Source organism: Fibroporia radiculosa, assembly GCF_000313525.1.
Source record: "Fibroporia radiculosa TFFH 294 genomic supercontigs, scaffold1708, whole genome shotgun sequence".
In the NCBI taxonomy this organism is placed as follows: domain Eukaryota; kingdom Fungi; phylum Basidiomycota; class Agaricomycetes; order Polyporales; family Fibroporiaceae; genus Fibroporia; species Fibroporia radiculosa.
Window position 1 is genome coordinate 1 of NW_012133618.1, and position 17,649 is coordinate 17,649.

At 48.3% G+C, this 17,649-nt stretch overlaps 8 protein-coding genes across 8 annotated transcripts; 4 read left to right on the forward strand and 4 right to left on the reverse strand.

Moving 5' to 3' along the window:
• Nucleotides 1-897: 897 nt before the first annotated feature.
• FIBRA_08672 (uncharacterized protein) lies at nucleotides 898-1,513 on the forward strand (the record flags this gene model as incomplete). The annotated part of the gene is made up of 2 exons (XM_012330304.1): nucleotides 898-958; nucleotides 1,017-1,513. 2 exons carry the CDS (start codon nucleotides 898-900, stop codon nucleotides 1,511-1,513), a joined length of 558 nt encoding a protein of 185 aa, XP_012185694.1.
• A 247-nt stretch (nucleotides 1,514-1,760) lies between these two features.
• FIBRA_08673 (uncharacterized protein) lies at nucleotides 1,761-2,721 on the reverse strand (the record flags this gene model as incomplete). The annotated part of the gene is made up of 4 exons (XM_012330305.1): nucleotides 1,761-1,862; nucleotides 1,915-2,001; nucleotides 2,049-2,180; nucleotides 2,230-2,721. 4 exons carry the CDS (start codon nucleotides 2,719-2,721, stop codon nucleotides 1,761-1,763), a joined length of 813 nt encoding a protein of 270 aa, XP_012185695.1.
• Nucleotides 2,722-4,217: 1,496 nt separating this feature from the next.
• FIBRA_08674 (uncharacterized protein) lies at nucleotides 4,218-4,496 on the reverse strand (the record flags this gene model as incomplete). The annotated part of the gene is made up of 2 exons (XM_012330306.1): nucleotides 4,218-4,327; nucleotides 4,385-4,496. 2 exons carry the CDS (start codon nucleotides 4,494-4,496, stop codon nucleotides 4,218-4,220), a joined length of 222 nt encoding a protein of 73 aa, XP_012185696.1.
• A 778-nt stretch (nucleotides 4,497-5,274) lies between these two features.
• Nucleotides 5,275-7,726, forward strand: FIBRA_08675 (uncharacterized protein; the record flags this gene model as incomplete). Its single annotated transcript, XM_012330307.1, has 11 exons — nucleotides 5,275-5,393; nucleotides 5,446-5,479; nucleotides 5,536-5,735; nucleotides 5,795-6,293; nucleotides 6,352-6,444; nucleotides 6,502-6,594; nucleotides 6,655-6,732; nucleotides 6,805-7,203; nucleotides 7,265-7,396; nucleotides 7,451-7,541; nucleotides 7,617-7,726. 11 exons carry the CDS (start codon nucleotides 5,275-5,277, stop codon nucleotides 7,724-7,726), a joined length of 1,848 nt encoding a protein of 615 aa, XP_012185697.1.
• Nucleotides 7,727-8,161: 435 nt separating this feature from the next.
• FIBRA_08676 (uncharacterized protein) lies at nucleotides 8,162-8,975 on the forward strand (the record flags this gene model as incomplete). Its single annotated transcript, XM_012330308.1, has 3 exons — nucleotides 8,162-8,420; nucleotides 8,492-8,801; nucleotides 8,861-8,975. The coding sequence occupies 3 exons, from the start codon at nucleotides 8,162-8,164 to the stop codon at nucleotides 8,973-8,975; spliced, it is 684 nt and encodes a 227-aa protein (XP_012185698.1).
• A 3,243-nt stretch (nucleotides 8,976-12,218) lies between these two features.
• On the forward strand, nucleotides 12,219-12,750 carry FIBRA_08677 (uncharacterized protein; the record flags this gene model as incomplete). The annotated part of the gene is made up of 4 exons (XM_012330309.1): nucleotides 12,219-12,381; nucleotides 12,450-12,469; nucleotides 12,517-12,605; nucleotides 12,660-12,750. 4 exons carry the CDS (start codon nucleotides 12,219-12,221, stop codon nucleotides 12,748-12,750), a joined length of 363 nt encoding a protein of 120 aa, XP_012185699.1.
• A 467-nt stretch (nucleotides 12,751-13,217) lies between these two features.
• On the reverse strand, nucleotides 13,218-13,933 carry FIBRA_08678 (uncharacterized protein; the record flags this gene model as incomplete). Its single annotated transcript, XM_012330310.1, has 5 exons — nucleotides 13,218-13,316; nucleotides 13,366-13,504; nucleotides 13,554-13,592; nucleotides 13,651-13,857; nucleotides 13,911-13,933. The coding sequence occupies 5 exons, from the start codon at nucleotides 13,931-13,933 to the stop codon at nucleotides 13,218-13,220; spliced, it is 507 nt and encodes a 168-aa protein (XP_012185700.1).
• A 1,670-nt stretch (nucleotides 13,934-15,603) lies between these two features.
• FIBRA_08679 (uncharacterized protein) lies at nucleotides 15,604-17,386 on the reverse strand (the record flags this gene model as incomplete). Its single annotated transcript, XM_012330311.1, has 9 exons — nucleotides 15,604-15,838; nucleotides 15,893-16,101; nucleotides 16,176-16,366; nucleotides 16,429-16,522; nucleotides 16,576-16,679; nucleotides 16,734-16,777; nucleotides 16,827-16,885; nucleotides 16,926-17,248; nucleotides 17,311-17,386. 9 exons carry the CDS (start codon nucleotides 17,384-17,386, stop codon nucleotides 15,604-15,606), a joined length of 1,335 nt encoding a protein of 444 aa, XP_012185701.1.
• Between the last annotated feature and the right edge of the window lie 263 nt (nucleotides 17,387-17,649).

The window sequence follows — 17,649 nt, forward strand, 5'->3', positions numbered from 1 at the left end:
GGCTTGTAGTCCGTCAGCCCCACACCAATTAGATTTGCGAAAATAAAATAGTTAAGCTCAATTAAACACCCTCATGGTTGGTGCGTGTGGAGTCTTGACTCGGCATTGAGTACTCCTACACGATTCTGGTACGCAGTGTAGAACTTTATGATATATGATAGTTTAAGTCTTGACGTGCCTCATGCATTCGATCATTCACTTTGCGACGCCCCGTGGTTTTCTCGACTCCGCCTCGTGTTGTTCAGCATACCGTGCACATCGAGCTCATGATACAGCACTTCATAGATGATTCTGCGCGTGAAGTGATGCGGGGACGTTCGTAGGTAACTCGCGCTATCATGATGGTTACTAGATCCAAAGCCTGTGGTATAAAAGATGATACCCTTTCACAGCCCAGACACTACTCTAGACAATACGCAGAGCCAGATGGACAGACAACGCTCTCAGTTAGTACGACTGCAATGCGGGCATCCTGAATATGCCTACGGTAGGTGATCCTTTTATTTTCCCCTTTGTCCTTCTCATTGAGTACAAATCTAGTTGAGAACCTGTTCTATAATGGATGGAAACATTCCAATCGAAAGATACCTCAAGTACATGCGGTATTTCAGGTCATAATGCCCACTTCGAGTCTTGAAGCATACTTCCGCTATAAGTATGCACCTCCTCCGTGCTATACTAAGGATGACATGACGACTTCATCGTTAGAGCACAACATGCCTGCACTGACAGCTTATCCGATGGAAATGAGCAATGGTTATTTCATGGTACAACTCGAGCTTGCGGCATCGGCGAGATTTCCAACAACCCATGCGACTCTTCATCATGCAAATTATGTTCAATCCTTCGCGAATCGTACAAGGTATCACATTGTGGTGAGCTTGCTCCTTCCTCTCGATGGCTGCTGTGAACCTCATGCGCCGCTTCGCATATCAGGCGATAATCACTCTTTCAAACGGTGAGTGGTGCTAGTGATGATGATGCTATGCGTCCTCATGTGGACAACCGGGCCGTAGATTTGGTCGCGGCATTTACACCAGTGCATGCTCCTCGAGTGAGTTTCGATTATGCTAGAATTAGGACGGCTTCTGACTTGCTACTAGAAGCGGATAATTATGTCAAAAACTTAGCGTCGCCTTCGTGCTCTGCGTTGTTGCTGAACCGCGTAGCATTGGGCCGGCCGGGAAGGATGGTTCACAATTTCACCAACCTCACGGCGCCACCTCCCGGGTACGACTCAGTTGCCGGAGAGCCTGGATTTGACCTCAATTATGAGGAATGCGTTGTGTACAATGACGACGCCATCCGCCCCAATTATCTCATCGTCTACACGACCCCAGAGGGCAAATCCGATAAATACCCTGATGAAGAACGGGACGATGTCATAAATCAGCTATCCTCCAATCAATGGGCATTCACGGGCTTTGCAGATGAGTATGCGTTCCTACGAGAAATGCATAGGGCCTACACTTCTCTCGCGCTCGGGTTTCGACAAAGTCCCCATTTCAATTGAACGTGGGCGGCTCAGTGTCTTTGATTAGGTTAGTTCTTGCGCCAGGTTTTTCCTCTCTCGCGAGTTGCATAGTGCTATTCCTCCATTTGCTTCCGTTCCAGTTATTTTGTTCATATAGGCGGCGGTGCTCAGTGTCACGAACTCGAGTCGTGTAATATGACATGACTCTGCAAGCGATGTGTACATATCAGAGCAATAAAGCCTACAGGATGTATAACTCTGATTTTTCATAATATATACACATATTTTAAACGCGAAGTCGCGAACGCAACCTCTCTAGTGCCTTCCCAAGTTCATTCCGACCTCTCTTGTCTGCGCCGATGCCCCAAAACGCATCCTTGTCTGAGTCCTGTATAGCGATCAACAGGTCAAAAATATATCTCGAAGGGGCAGTAGCATACCTCCACGAGTGGAGCATCCCCAGTCCTGAGCAATAAATTCTTTAGCTCTTCATGCTGTGTGAATTTGTGATATAGAACTTCGTCCATCTAGGAAACGGTTGAGCATCTTTCGGTAGCCGTTAAAGCAGACATACTTTTTTTACATTTACTTCAAACCAATCAGCGCGAACCTCATGCTGAAACCGACGAGCCTCTGACAAAGCAACACTGGGGCGATCTGAGCATGTCCTGATATGCTCGGCAATAAGCGGGCGGTCCCGCTGAAACTGAGAGTACAATGAGAATGAGTTGAAGACCACGAAAAGGACGACCTACTTTGAAAGACTGAAACAGATGTTCACCTGTAGGGTACATCCTTCCATCGTATTTTACAGAATGTGGTGAAAAGTTCGTAAATTCGTAGAAGGGCCTGTGTTTGTGGTAGAAGGAAATTGGTGCTTGACGGTGCTCCTGTCGCACTGGGACACTGGCCGGTGGGCCAGTGTTACCTTCAGCGCTGAACCTGTTTAGTTTGGCGTCATAAGGAGGTTTCTGAGGATGAGGCCGGGAAGGAGGCTCAGCCAAAGGCGAACGATGTCGACTGTTTGCCCGGCTTCCATGCCTCGCAGTCTCAGAACGACTCGAACGATGCATCGAGCGTTCTTGATGTGAGTCGTGCCAACGATGTCCTGCCCTGGGTTCACGAGGCTGCTCTTGTGCTCTCCCCAACCTGTCGGAAATAGGCCATTCGATAGGTGGTAACGGTATGAACCAATGTACCGACGCCCAGATTGTTGAGGGTGCGCCAATATAGCACTCCGTTGGCATTGTAGTGGAGGAGCACAAATAGCGAAATGCGGCGAGGAGTGTAGATCCGAATGAAATAAGCACCCCCGCGAAAATAAAGCAGTGGTCCTGGCAAAGTCTGACAGGGTAGGTGCTCAATGCCCGTTATCCTAAACAGATATCTTGCCTCGAGCTACCGGAAGCCTGTTTTGGACGCTCTCACTCCGCAGCGCGCCGCACGAATTCGCGCATCGGCGACAATCCATGGGTCGATATGACGCCTGTATGCCACACACTCACACTGTACGGCAGGATAATTGGAAACAACTCACCGCAAATTCAAATGTCACATAAAACCATCTGTCCATCGCAAGTACTGGCCACCGAGTCATGTTAGACAAGGGTATAGGCCGCGGTGCCAGCAGCTAGTAGTGACACTGGGCATAGGCACCGCGCCTAAACGGCGTGCGCAATAGTGTGACTTGCCCTCACCCACACTAGTCAAATCCCATGTGGCTCTTCTCTATGGGTCATATATAATTGCAAGCGTACATGCCATATACAAGTTTATGTCTTTTAGTATGAGTGACTATCCAGTCTTATTGCTCTTTCGATTTTCAGTATTTGGTGAGTGTAATGTAATTTTTTTGTTTCAAGAGTACATGGCCTCAGTATATGATACGTATAGCAGCATCGAATGGTTGGGTTGGTTGATGTCTCAAAAGATGCTGGATTCTCTCTCCATTTTCTGATTCTAAGCAATAGATTTGACATCTTATATGCCTGTGTTCGCGCTGGCGAACCAACAAGATAATCTGGAGAGGGATTATACACAATTGCAACGCTGCAATCCTGGAAGCCGAAGGGTCCTGGGCATATGAATACTGTGAGTCATGAAGTGGAAGTAGAATGGTGTTTGAATGTCAAATTAATTAGGCCCATAATACTCTGGAGCTTCCTGCGGTACCGAAAACATCATTTCGTATACAGGATGATATGTGTGGGTAATATCGCATCATTCTTGGTGAATGCATAACTGTCGTCGTTCGCCTAGTGAGTGCATTGCATGAGTGTGGACCTTGTATAGCACTGAGTACGCACTAATATTATGTTTCCCGTCATACCCTTTTGGGTCTCGCTAGGTACCAAAACCTTGCAAGCGATTATGACTCGATAAGGTGATGAAGTGGAGGATGTTGCGAATTTATCAGCATCAGCAGAGTTGTGATACGTATAAATTCCATCGCCATATCTATTGTGAAAGGTTGGCTCTTCACTTGTCTGCACCAGCTCAAAAAGCTTACCTCCCATGGATATACTTCTCTCCACAGGCCAAAGTTTCAAAGGACGTTTTGATTGGGCTGCAGATGCCACAAGACTTCCATTCGCATAGCGCTAAGTTTTTTAGCGCAAAGTCACATATGCATTGGGAACTGAAATATGTGGTTGCTTCGGTCACACTAGTTTTCTTTTGGAGTGCTCTTCTGTAAGTACGACCTCCTCGTTCAACATCTTTCGGTGTTTCAGCGGTAGTAAGCTTACCGATAGCCATCGTACTTGTAAATTGCGTTCACGGGAGAAGATATCTCCACCATTTTCATCACAGAGACGCCTGTCCCGCGCCATGCCTTCTTAAATTCAGAGAGAACTACTCGAGGTGGTTAGAGTGTGTCGTAACTATCAGCTTACTTTCTAGATGACGAACTGGTCTGGAATGCGACTTCTTCCGCGCTCATCTCTCGGAGACTGGGGACTGCTGGGGTCCCTGACGTATACCCTTGTGCGTATGGGTTGGGTTGTTGATCTACTCCTGCCATGCGCGATTCATTCAAGGAGGTGCTCGCATGCCCCCAATGTCCTCTCGTTTCTCCTGATTCAAAATATGCTTTGTTGTTATTTTGAGCTACTGGTCGATTTCGGGCACATGTCCTGCCACAGAATGGGTGCTGATAGCCGGTTTCGTCCACATACCGCGGCCTGGTATGGCATACCTGGGATGAGACCCTCGAGGTGAGTTCGTTTTATCATCATTGTGGTTGCGATTGCGTACCTCACAAAGTTCATCCGAAGCTGGCCTTCTAGGATAATTCATCGCGAGCGGTAGTGTCGGGTAGCGAGTCTTGAGTGAGAAATGTAGATTTGCCCCACGAGGTTATTGATTGTCTACTATTCAAATCGGCACCTGATGCCTGGGTCCGATTTAACTACACATGCACGCCACCTGCTTGAAAGGGTTACTTTCGGAGCCCATTCGACGATCTTACGAATCTAGCATGCTTCGTCTGTATGTGTGGTAGGCTGTATCCGCGTGGTATCACATGAGAAGATACTTATCACAACGTCAGGAATTCTTTGGGGGAGCACATGAAAGCACGAGGCGAATCAGAAGTCGTAGTGTGTCCTTTTGCCTCGTGTCCTTCATGCGCCTACCGCAAGTAAGCATCTGACAACGTGGACGCCTGCTGCCAAAGTGGCGTATGCAACCACAAGTTTACGACAGGCAGGTCGTGCTGTCCTCGTGACGAGAAGCAAAGTAGAAATATTGTCCACAAGGTAGTGCAAAGTTAAATGTGGAAATCCTTGTGGGCCATCACAATGCCATTGCCATTCAATGCCTGGTCTTCATCGTCGAAAGGTACTAGGTTCCCCACGCCAGTATTGGGCGGCTCAACGTCTGGTTCGATGTCGGAGAGCCCAAAGGAAGCCATGATCGCGTATGTCTGCATGTCCATATGGTAGAATGATGACTTATAGGTAGTATTCTAGAGTCATGGGCGAACAAGAATGTATGAAGTCAGCTGTATGTGCAAGTCAATTCGCTCGTGCGATTTCGCTGACAAGTTGATTGGTGTGCAGTTCGTCCAGTTGTGCACTGAATCCGCCTTTTCATCCGACATGAACGAGTCTGAATCCGATGCGGGATCGTGCACAATTGTGCAGACGAGTGTTTCGAGACAACAAGTTACTCTCGTCATCCTACCTAAACTCAACAGTGGTAAGAACCCTCACTCTGATGTCCAAAGTTTCAAGACAATAGCGAACACTGTGACGCAATTGTGAGTGAGAGCGAACACAGGCCATGTTTTATTTTGAAAAGATTTGAACAATTGCACAGATATAAAGACAACCGCCGCTTGAACGGAATGGTTTACATCTCTAACGCGACAACCGAGATCCGGAAACGCGACGTCTCTTTGTTTGAGCTACTCTGCGGCAAGGATTTCATGCAGAATGTGATTCTCGTCTCCGTGGGATGGGGGTTAGGTATCGGGAAAAAGTCAACTCTTGGCGAGCGCACCACGGAATCTACATGGCCGCAGTTCAAGAATATCATGGACAATGGCGGGCAAGAAATACGGCTGCATAACACGTCTTCGTCTGCACGCGACATTCTCAAGCGACTCATCCGCAAGCAACCACGAACTCTCCAGATACAGCGCGAGCTGGTCGACGACCAGAAGAACATTTGGCAGACAGTCATGGGGGCAGCCCTAAAACGTGAACTAGAAGAATTATCAAAGATGTATGCCGATGTTTACATGCAAGCGCAGGGTGAGTCGCCACAATCATCCGAGGATATGAAGAAGATGCAGATGCAGATGGGTTCACGACAGGTACGTATTCCCCCGCGTCTCGAGCCTTTGGTTATGCTAATCAGTGCGGCTCGCGTAGTCAAATCGCGAGATAAGACAGCTAGCAGATATCAACATGTCAATCGAAGATGTGACCGCGAATACGATGCGAATGGGGGTAGGATCGCAGCAGGTTACTATCCTGCTGGTTTCTTGTCATATGTTAGCATCTTGACGATGATTTGTCTAGCTAATCCATCAAGCTCAGAGGCCACTAGAAATCAAGACGTACTCTGATGCAACATCAAGGGCGCCTGACCTAATGCAGGTGGAACATACGCAGGTTGGTATTTCTCAACCTGTGCCCATGAATGAATTTTATCAAATTTGTTTCGCTACGTAGGTAACTCGCCAAGCAGAACGATCAGCAGACATCGAAATGGCTGTCGTCGATGCAAGTGCGAGGAACTCGCGAGCACAGGTGATGTCACAAGAGGCTAGCATCTTTCCCATTCCAGGCCATGAATCGCACCAATATAACTACGTTTGATAGTTCACACGCCCAGCGGCGCAATCCATGGACATTAAGATCCTAGGCGGCGATGACGAAAGCCGTGGATCCCGCCGGCGCAAGTCAGATTCAGAGCATGAATACCCCGAATCCAAACGTCTCCAACTCGTGAAAAATGAGGATGATACTTGGGGCAGTCGCTCAGCATCGTCAGAACCAGCCGGCAGAAAACATTTGTCTGTCGCGTCACGGGTGAACCATCCGGTTGCCCCCACTCCTACCAACACTCCACAATCAACTCAGATGCCGTCCACACCTTCGCCCATCTGGTTCTATCACAAGCATGATCCATACTATGGATTTACGAACTTTTCTCCTCATCCAGTGGATTACAATGGGAAGTCGTACCCGACCAGCGAGCATCTGTTCCAATCGTTTAAAGTTCGTTTATCTACCCTCTCTGGTTTAATATTCTAGGCTCACCTGCGCCGGATCTCACCAGTTCATGGAACACAGGCCGCTGCTCGCGGAGCATATCCGGACATGTTCCGATCGACCAAGCGTGGCTTTCTCGGAAGCTCGTCGTTTCAATAACGAAGTGCGCAGCGATTGGATACAAGTGAATATACAGAAGGTTCGTGAAAAACTTTACGATATGCCCCAGGGATCGATTTTGCGATTGTCCCAGATGGAAGAGACCCTCAAGCTCAAATTCACTCAACACGCCAAGCTACAAGCAGAGTTGCTTGAAACTGGGGAGGCGGATTTGATAGAGGCGAGTAACTGAATGCAAGACCAAAGAGAGAGCTCATTGACACTGATACTACCTCGGTCTTATCAGGACTCGGATCAAGATGCGTTCTGGGGCATAGGGAAAGATAAAAAGGGCGAAAATCAGCTAGGAAAGGCGCTGGTGAGATTGCGTACGCAGCTTCGCAAAGAGCTTCACATCGCGCATCCTTAATTCACCGCTGTTTGTGGACACTATTTTCTCGCCCTACTGAACATGCCTGTTCCCGAGGTCCTATTTATTTACATGTTGTCGCATGTGCTTGGTGTGCAATGTGTAGGCCGCAAGGCGCAGGGCGATAATGCGTGCAGCATGTGGTATGAGTAGCTTGGTGTATGCTGGTTTCATACCCAGACGCGTCGAAGATAGTGCATATATAAGAGATCATCTACGCGGCACGGACCTTGTAAATCAAGATCTTCGTCGACCAAATGTCCGCCACTGTTGCCCCCAGTGCCCTCTGCGATGTGAGACCGCAAACCAGATGTATCTGCTTTTACGACTGACGTTTCGTTCAGTTTTGCCACCAGAGACCGAAGTTTGGTGGACATTCATACTGTGGCAAGACTTGTGCGGCACAAGCCACCGACGCTCTGTGTGCAGTGAGTAATGAGACTCAAGGTCACCTATATCATTGATATTCAGGGGGATGGTGTACAGAATTGCCAGCAGAAACCCAAACACCCTAATCATGAATATTGCGGAAAGAAGTGTGCGGCAGAGGCCCAGGCGCAATCAGCCACCCAGCCTAAGACAGCCGCTTGGACAGGTGCAACTCGAGGTAAGAACTTGCACCCTGCGGGAAACACCGGACAGAAGGGAGGTTTGGCGGCGAAGATACAGCAGGCTGCAGCCGGGAAATTTGGTAGTACGTTTGTCGCAACTTGTCTATCAGTTTGAGCGGCAGTGGCTGATTATCGTCGTCACGACGGTGAGCAGCACCACAGCCATCCGCACCTCCGGCTCCAGGAGTGAATGCTGCTCCAAAAGCATACGCTCGCTCTCCTCCACAAGTTCCGGGAATGCCTCCTTCCAGTGCTCCCTCATCGCCCGGCAATGGTCAGTTTGGATCGCCTGGCAATATGCCACAAGGTAGCCTCGGCGCCGCTCCCGGGCCCGCCAGTCAGCAGTCGTACGGGGCACCGTATACCGCGCCTCCAACATGCAAAATTCCAGGCTGTATGGAGCCCGTCTATGTGGATTCAAACGGCTGGATTACCAGTGAGTTCTGCTCCATGAGGCATCGCAAGTATGTTCAGGTCTGGCACAAGACTAGTTTGTCAATTTTAATAACATTTTTTGTTGCAGGGAAGCTGTTGCCACTAGTCTGGTCGATGCGTGCATCATGTGCCACGAGTTCCCGCAGAATACGACCGACTATTTTTGTAGCAGAACCTGCAGGGAAGCTGCTCTCAACAAGTGAGCATTGTCGTGGAATTGAACTTCTGTGAGCTGTCTCCAATGACTCAGATTCGAGTCATGAAGCGACGGAAGTCAAATAGGACTCATCAGGTTCGGATGCCTTTTTGATTTAGTTTTTCTATTCCGTGTGTCCAACACTGTATATACATCATGAGAATGGCCGTTGGGTGGGAGGGAGTGTACACGGAACCTAATAATAATACTTCTACGTGCTGCACCTACCACACAGCGTACTAGTACGAGACCGCTTGTTATGCGTGTTCCAGTGATCTTCAGCTTCAAAAGCTGCTGGATGCTTCGGTGTTTGCGCCTCGCGCGAGTGAGCTCCCTTTTGCTCCTATAGACAATGGTAACATGCGACCGCTTCGGGTGAATACGCTCTGAGACAAATACACAAGCGCGAGCTCATACTAAGAGTTTCTGAAGTAGAATGGGGCAGGGCTTAGCTCAAATGGTCAGCCAAATAGATCACCAACTCGCCCCCGGAACACCAGGGAATGTTAGCAGGAAAGATAGGGAATATGATGCCCAAAAAATCAGAGCATGTTGGTGATTGCATACGATTCTCGCACTGATATACTAATCAACGCAAACGGATAGTCGCGTATTCATTGGCAGAAGCTCCATCTGAACAGAATCTACAACTCATCATTAGATCATAATACACGATTAGGCCCCGTATGCCAAAAGGTATGAAGGTCGAATAGCATCATTGTTGTAGACGATAAGTTCATCATTAGCATATTCTCCAAGAACCTAGGAAGATATATAAGTAAACTCCTGGAGAGATGGCTATGAGGCACTGCACCGAATCAAACCCAGCAGGAGGTTCCGTAAGCGTTGTCATGGCTTGGGTCATTTTCATCCCTTTTCCGACAACAACTTTGTTCAGTAACATCGCCTTCAAAGGCGACGAAGGTCCTTTATTGGCGCAGAAGCCATTGGACCTAACAATGTGCAATGAACGATTATGTGATTTAGAGAAGGGAGGGACTGATTGCACGTACAAAGATGGGGTGGAAGATGTATAAATGCCGGTACCCCAGCTACAGGACTTCCCAGAGTACTTACGATCGAAAGACGTTCTGATGATGGAGCACAGCGCACAATTGACGTCGGCACAGAAATCTGTTTGACCTTTGTTTCCAATTAAGCATGCACGCCTGGTTCCATGCCAGCGCCGATTCTCATTACCAGCAGAGCGGCCAGCAGCTCTGAAATTACCACGGAGTTCAACCGCTTCTCTATGCCACTATGAATGCAAGGAATTGTATCAGAAGAAATCGTATACCTATATGCGTCATACTTGTCCATTGAGGCCTTCGGATAAATTATCTTGTGGACATATTTAACGGGTGGGCAGGTACCCGATTTCCAAGTGGATTTAAACTGGTCGGCAACTGTATGACTGAAGGTTAGCATATTCTGACATTTGACAGTATCAAGGGAACAAACCGCTGGAGAAAGTAGCATGGTCCTCTGGTATCTCGAGTAATAATACAGCCTGTTGTTCCGCTTCTTTGGCACAGGTCCTACTGCAGAATGATCTATTCGTCGTTGACTCCTTGCGACACCACAGACAAGCTACTGCTGCCAGGCTATGTCTCCTTGTTATTTTCTTATCTTTCATACACTGGATGGCACATACCTCTTATGCTTCAACGAGCAGTACTTTCCGGGGGTATTTGCGGACTGATAAATGGGTTGATTACAGCCCGGTATACTGCAGATTCCTAGGAGAGATAACTTTGAGAACACTCCGACAGCATGATCACGTCACTCACCACTGGCAGAGCCATCTTGGGATCCTGGCTCTCGCACGCTCTGAGCACACGTCTTACTACAATACACATGTAATTTCGTTCCATCATGGAGGCGCGGCTGACTGTGGCAAAACTTACACAAAACATGAACGTCCAACTAAGATTAAGTTCAGGGATGCTCACTATACATAGCGACGACATGGCTGGAGCAGGGGGACTCTTGTAAGAACTAGCGCAAGTCTTGCCACAAAAGAGGTGGACTTTTCCGGACTGTGCATCGGTGTATTGGGGTTTAGTATTGCAAGCCTAGAGTATGAGTCATAGAGAATGAGTGTTCAATGGCTTGGGGGTTAGCGACTGATGCACATACAATACACATCTTCGCAGATGGGTCCACTATCTTGGCCTTGGATGCGCACGTTTTTCCACAATATGCGAATTGTCCATATTTTGGACGCCGGTGGCAATACTAGGAAAACCAAATGGACGATGAGAGGGAAGGTAGGCGTATAGCAAATGCCTCACATCGCACAGAGGTACAGTGGCGACACCAGCAACCATGTTGTTGTGTTGAGGAAAGATCGGCCGCGGACTTCTCTAGGTTATAAAGGTCATATGGTAACACCCAGCACGCGTGCGAGTCGGTCGCGTCCTTGCAGTTGCAGGAAGTTCTGGCCGAACTCGCAACATGGAACCTGCCTTAATAGTGACACATTTCACCGCAGCAGCGCATATCTCTATGGCATGTATTAGAACACATCGAGGAGGCGTGGAGGGTGTGAGCCTATCGGGAATCATGATGATCGTTATCTGGGCTGGCGGGGATCTGGGCCTAGTAATGTAATTAATGATAGTGAGACTCTTGTGGTATTGCGTGCAGTCTCAAATATCAATCTCGACGAATTTACTTGAAGTGACTCGCGAGCGTACCAAGAGGAGAACGCAGCGCAAGGCCATGATTCTGACAGAAAATAGCGAAATAGGTTTGACTGTCAAGTCGGCTTGTTGGTCCGAGTCTGATTCTGACTCTTCTGCCAGAGCCTAGACTGAGCTGGATGACACGTGCCAAGGCGTTGGAGCGTCAAACTTAATAGTAGAAAACTGAAACTGACCGGACTAGAAGTCGCCTCGCCATTTACTTCCTAGGCTCGGCATATTGGTCTTGTTTCTCGTCACAGATACAACGGATCTGCAGTCGCCCTGCTGTTCGGGTTGTTCATCGCGCATCACACGATGCGATCCACGTTCCATCGACGAGTCATTCCATGCATTGGGGACCAGAGATCGGTAAAGGATGGGTCACTGCTTTATAGCCATCTATAAGGGGCAGGTCCTGTTGAGTCTTCTCTGAAAATCTTCAGTCGTTTCCGTTCCCAAAGCAGGGTGAAGGAAGCGGAAGTCGTTATACCCCGCGTGCCTAAGGTGCGGCTTTCGAATGTGAGATTTTTTTCCGGAGCTCTGACTGTTCTATTTTCTCGAAGATGTCTGGTGCTTCCTCTTCCCAGATTGCATCTGCCGTCGTTGCTGTGGTCGTATTTCTTGTGGTGCTTGCTTACATCGCCGGATTTTACTTCCTCTCCCAGTATGCCAAGCAGCATCCGAATACACGCCCCAAAGCCGTGGTGATTGAGAAGTACGCACCCTGTAAGTCTCAGCTCGGTAGCTGTATGACTCGAGCTTGAGTTGTCCATAAGTTCTATACATATTTTTAGCGCTGTGCAGCATCGTTGAGGTAAGTGGATGCTCTGAGTATAGTACTGTGTGGTAACCCTGTCATAGACTGCCATTTCCATTTGGATCTTGATTGTGTACCGGAACAGCAGTGATTATCCCAATGCAGGTGCCCGAAGTGGCATTTGCTTGACATTGTGCGTTACCTACGTCTGCCTGCAGCTGCCCCCAATCTGTTGGTAGTGACTTAGCTTTTCAGATTCTCTAGTTGTTGGACCTTCCTATTTTCAACCCTCTTCGCTGTGGTCATTGTCTACCCTATTCTCCCGGGCTACCCCGTAGCATCTCTTGTTTCTCAGGCAGGATGGACGCTGATCAGCTGGAGTTCATGGGTCGCTTGTACTGCAATTTTGAATGGCGCACTGCCCCTCGCTACTTCCGGGGTTTGTCTGGATATTGCGCATTGCAGCCAACTGCAGACTCTGTTTGGTGAGTTTTTTTGTTCCTTATTGAATTCATTGCATGAGACGCTCAGCTGTTTCTTGTTCAGCATTCTCAGTAGTTGAGTTGTAAGCTTTTCAATTAGTTGATCCCTTGATTGCATCTGAATTTTTGAACTAGGTTGGTGTTAACATTTTTTATGCTAGCTCTCGGTTGGCTTCTGTGGAAGACGCGCGCGTCGCGCTGAATATAGAACGGCCACCGGGCACTGTATTTATCATAAATCATGCGATTAAATATTTGTACCTAACAAACGTTGCAGTACAAGTCCCACCCGTTTAGCCCTTCCGTATACAGTACTGGAACAATCACGGCTCGTACATGACTAGATAGGAAGGCCGAATGGCATCATTAGTATAAACAATTAACTCGTCGTAGTTGAGTACACCGCCCGTCTCGCCGAGGACCTGAAGCTGACGATCAGGGAGAGCGCGATGTAGAAGTCATGAAACCCACCGAATCGAAACCAGGAGGCGGAGCTGTAAGAGACGTCTTGTTGTTGGTCTCTTTGCAACCTTTTCCAACGACCACCTTGTTGAGAAGCACGGCTTTCAGGGAGCTGGTAATCCCAGTGTTAGCCGAATAGTCGTTGGACCTGGTATGAAGTCAAATCCATGAAACAGTACAAAAATCTCACGACTCACTTGGACGATGTCGAAGATGTGTAAATGCCACTCCCAAATCTAAGGTGAGGATGAGCTTTCTACAACCCACATGAACGGTCGAGTCAGTCAATATTACCTTCCCCACCCGGTGCGCTTGCCCGTCAGAGTTACGTCGAAGGATGTTTTAATAATAGAGCACAAGGAACAGCCAGGAGCGGTGCAAAGTTGTGCTTGCGCGTTATCTCCTATTGCGCATGTGCGACGCGTACCATGCCACCGACGATTCTCGTTTCCGGCGGACCTGACTGCCGATTTAAAATGACCACGAGTTTCCACTCCGGCTCTTCAAATGAATCGTGTTCAGCTGATATCGAGACAAGTGCGTGAACTACGTACTTATATTTTTCGTATTTCTCCATGGAATCCTTGGAATGGATTATCTTGTATATGTACTTCACTGGAGGGCAACGAGTGCTGTGTCTCCAAGACGACTTAAACTGATCTGCAACTATATGGAGCTTTGGTCAGTGGACATCCCGCCGTCAGTAGAACGCCACGAACTGCCGGAGAAAGCCGCATGATCCTCCGGAATATTCAGCAGTGTAACAGCATGGCTTTGAGCTTCAGCTGCACAAGTACGTCCGCAGAAGTGGCGATCGCCCTGTCTCACTGCTTGCCAACACCACAGGCAAGCATTTTCCCCAAGGCTTTCAGACAACATCAGATTCACTTCATCGACAATAGGAAAACTCATTACCTTTTGTGGCCTTGCGAACAATATTTACTCGGTCCATTAGCGGAAGTGAACACCGGTTGCGCACAACCGGGTATCTGGCAGATGCCTACAAAGCATTAGACAGTGTCACCTACTAGCAGTGGCATTTTTTCGACTGACCATTCGAATTGACATTAGGTGAGTTCTGTTTGGGAGCAGCCGGCACTGGCATTTTCTCAGCGCATGTCTTGCTACAGTAGGGGTGTGTCTGAACACCGTCGGAATATCGCGGTCTAGCGTGGCAGAACTAGCGATACAATGTGCACTTGTGAGATGTGCGAGAAGGAGCACGTCTACACTTACGATACAAAGTGCGGTGAACTGAGTGGGGACTTTCTGTCCGCTAGCCGCGCATCTTTTACCACAGTACTGGTGGACCTTTCCACCTGCTTCAGTGAATCGTGGACGAGTTCCACAGCCCTGAAGAGAGATTACAGAATCGTAAGTTTTCCGCAGTGCTACAGTTGACGAACGTCCTACAATGCACATAAGAACGGCCCCTTGAGTAGTAAGCGCAGGCGGCGAGGTCGATGCTAGGGCTAAACCCGCACATGTCTTACCACAGTATGAATGATTTCCCCACTTCGGTTTCAGATGGCAATGCTGTAGGGCATGTGTTTTCGGGAAAATAAGCGAATAAATGTGCAGATTCTTACCTCACAAACCGTACTAGCTACAGACATCTTGCCCCGGTAAAAGGAAGCTATGGTCTGAACTCTGGGCGGTCAACTCGACATATTGTACCAGAAAACTACACCGCGTGTCTCTCCTCGTGTTGTTCGCGCGGAATGCGATCGGTCTTCCATATTTTCTCGGGAGCTGCAGATAGACCACTTTGGACCGTTCAGCGCGAGTTCAGCGTGCGACTCTCGCGAGTACCCTAGACAGTATATCACATCGTGAAGGAGCGCAGATATGCACCCCATTTGGTAGGAGAGTGCGGAGGCGATGTAACAACCTGCCGTCATGAAGGAAGGAAAGCAGTGCTGTGGACACGAATGTGGAAAACATACGCGCTCCATGCTTCAAGCCAGGATCAGGTTGATACCATCCATTGTATTACACGGACACTCAGCGTCTCACGAATCAAGGACATCTCCTCTGCGTCCTTCACAGCGAGGGTTTTACATGACATTTCAGTGATTCTTCGTGATTCTACATGACTCGATCAGATGTCTACATTCATCAATCGCCTCACGACATAGAATGCAGATGATAAGCCCCTATACATTAGGTGAGTACCTGTTCTAGTTAAGCCAATAAGTCGGCGCAAACCTAGGAGATCGGTAATTGTGGTTGCAGGTCCATTCTTGATCAAGGGCCTACTCGTCTTGCCTCGAGGACGGTTTCACGTAGACGTTTGATAGCTTCCTCGACTTCCTCCGGACCCAACAGACTAAACGCAGCTCGTACATACGGCGTCTTACCCCCTCTCGGTAAGAAGGCTGTCCCCGGTAAGGCAAGTACACCTCGTTCGTATGCCTTCGTTCTAACGATACTTTCTGAGTCGCCTTCGGATTCCCCCGTGGGATCTAAGAGGAGTTTAAACCTGAAAATATTCTCACTGAGTGCGATCAAGGCAATATGGGTCTGGATAATTTACCAGAAGAACATGCCAGCTTCTGGTCTGGTCCACTCAGCAAGAGCCTCGAGATGCCGCTTCATTGCACTCTCGAATACGTCCCTTTTCTCGCGATAAAATTGAGAAACTGCTCGTGTATGCATCATAAAGCCATCGTATCCCCATGAATCCAGCAGCGCGAATGTGATCGACTGCGTAAGGGACGATGTCTGCAGGTTAGCAACAGCCGTCTGTTGTCGGTCAAAGTGAACCAGCCAAGATTAGTGTTCGTCCTTGATCGGTGTCATAATTTTTGAGAACATACATGCATGTCTATAGCCTGCATGAGCGGCTCCGGACCACAGGCAAACCCAATCCGAATACCTGAGGAGAGGATCTTCGACAAACTGTCGAAACGCAGGACTCGGCCGACCTCTGATTGCTCCTTTGACTCCAATGAAAAATACGAGGGGTATCGAGGTGCGTCGCCATAATATAGATAATAATATGGATCATCTGAGCAAATGGATAGTCAAGCTGTAAGAAATGTGCCATGTTAACTAGGCCAGTTGTCCTACCTTCCATAATTATGAAATCATGTTCCTTTGACAAAGCGAGCACTTCCCGACGTCTCTCTAAGCTCGCCGTCATACCTGTTGGATTACAACCATACTGACGATCCATTAGCCAGAGCCAATAAACTCCAAGATACCCTCAAGACTTACAGGCACCGTATAAAGAAGTTTTGGCCTAGGTTTAGAAGATGGCCAATTTTCGAGGATAGCCCGAAGCGACTTTGAGCGAATTCCGTGCGAATCAGTCTCTATATCTAATCCACAAGTTTAAAACGAACATTTGTGTTTGATAATGATGGAAGGGATACCTATTAAATCACAATTTAGTGCTTGGAACATGGGTAGCACTCCTCTTCAACAACATGAGAACGAATATCACATCCGAACGAGTGCAAACTTACGCATAGGTAGGCGTTTCAACGAGCACCGGGTCTCCAGGGTTTACCATAGCGACCACAGCCTAATCATCAGAGTGTGAACACCGAAACCAGTGAGATTACCTCGTCGACACTTGCCTTGTATATCAGATCCTGTGAACCCGATCCTATGCTCACTCTCCAACCCTCATCCTTCTGCCTTCCATGTTCTCTTTGCTGCAAGCCGTAGATCCATTCGCACAAGGAAGGGATGCCTGCAGTTGGACCATATTGGAGACCCTCGGCGAGGGCTTTCCCGCTTATTTCATTCTCAATCTGGCGTGAGGGATCCGCTGGTGAGGAGGAAGTCAATCTTATTGAAGTCAACGGAAAGGTTGTGGCGTTGGGCTTTCCCGCGAGCAGCGATATCACACCCGGACGGTTTTCTAGAGGATATAGACTACGAACTGAATAGGTGTTTCGCAAGCTGGTAAGTTATGGGTAATCACGTAGCCAAATGACGACTTACTGGGACTTGGCTTCCGCTCTTTGGCAACATCGGAGAGATAGGGTGCGTAAAATTCTGTAGGTAAGCTCTTCACCATTTCGAATTTACCAGCCTTTTCCCGAAGTAACTGCAGATAGCAGGATACACTGCGACTGCACTAGTCAAAAATGGCCTAGGGTTCACATTCATTGTCGCATGAGATCTGAATCAATCGAGGTCACCTTATGCGTAGTAGTCTTTTGAGCAAAGTAGATGCCTCCGGTCTGCAGGCTTCGGATATCCGTACTATCTGACCCTATATAGCAACTGGACAGTAGGGAAGTTCAAAGTTGACGCAGCTGGGCTCGCAGAAAGTTCTGC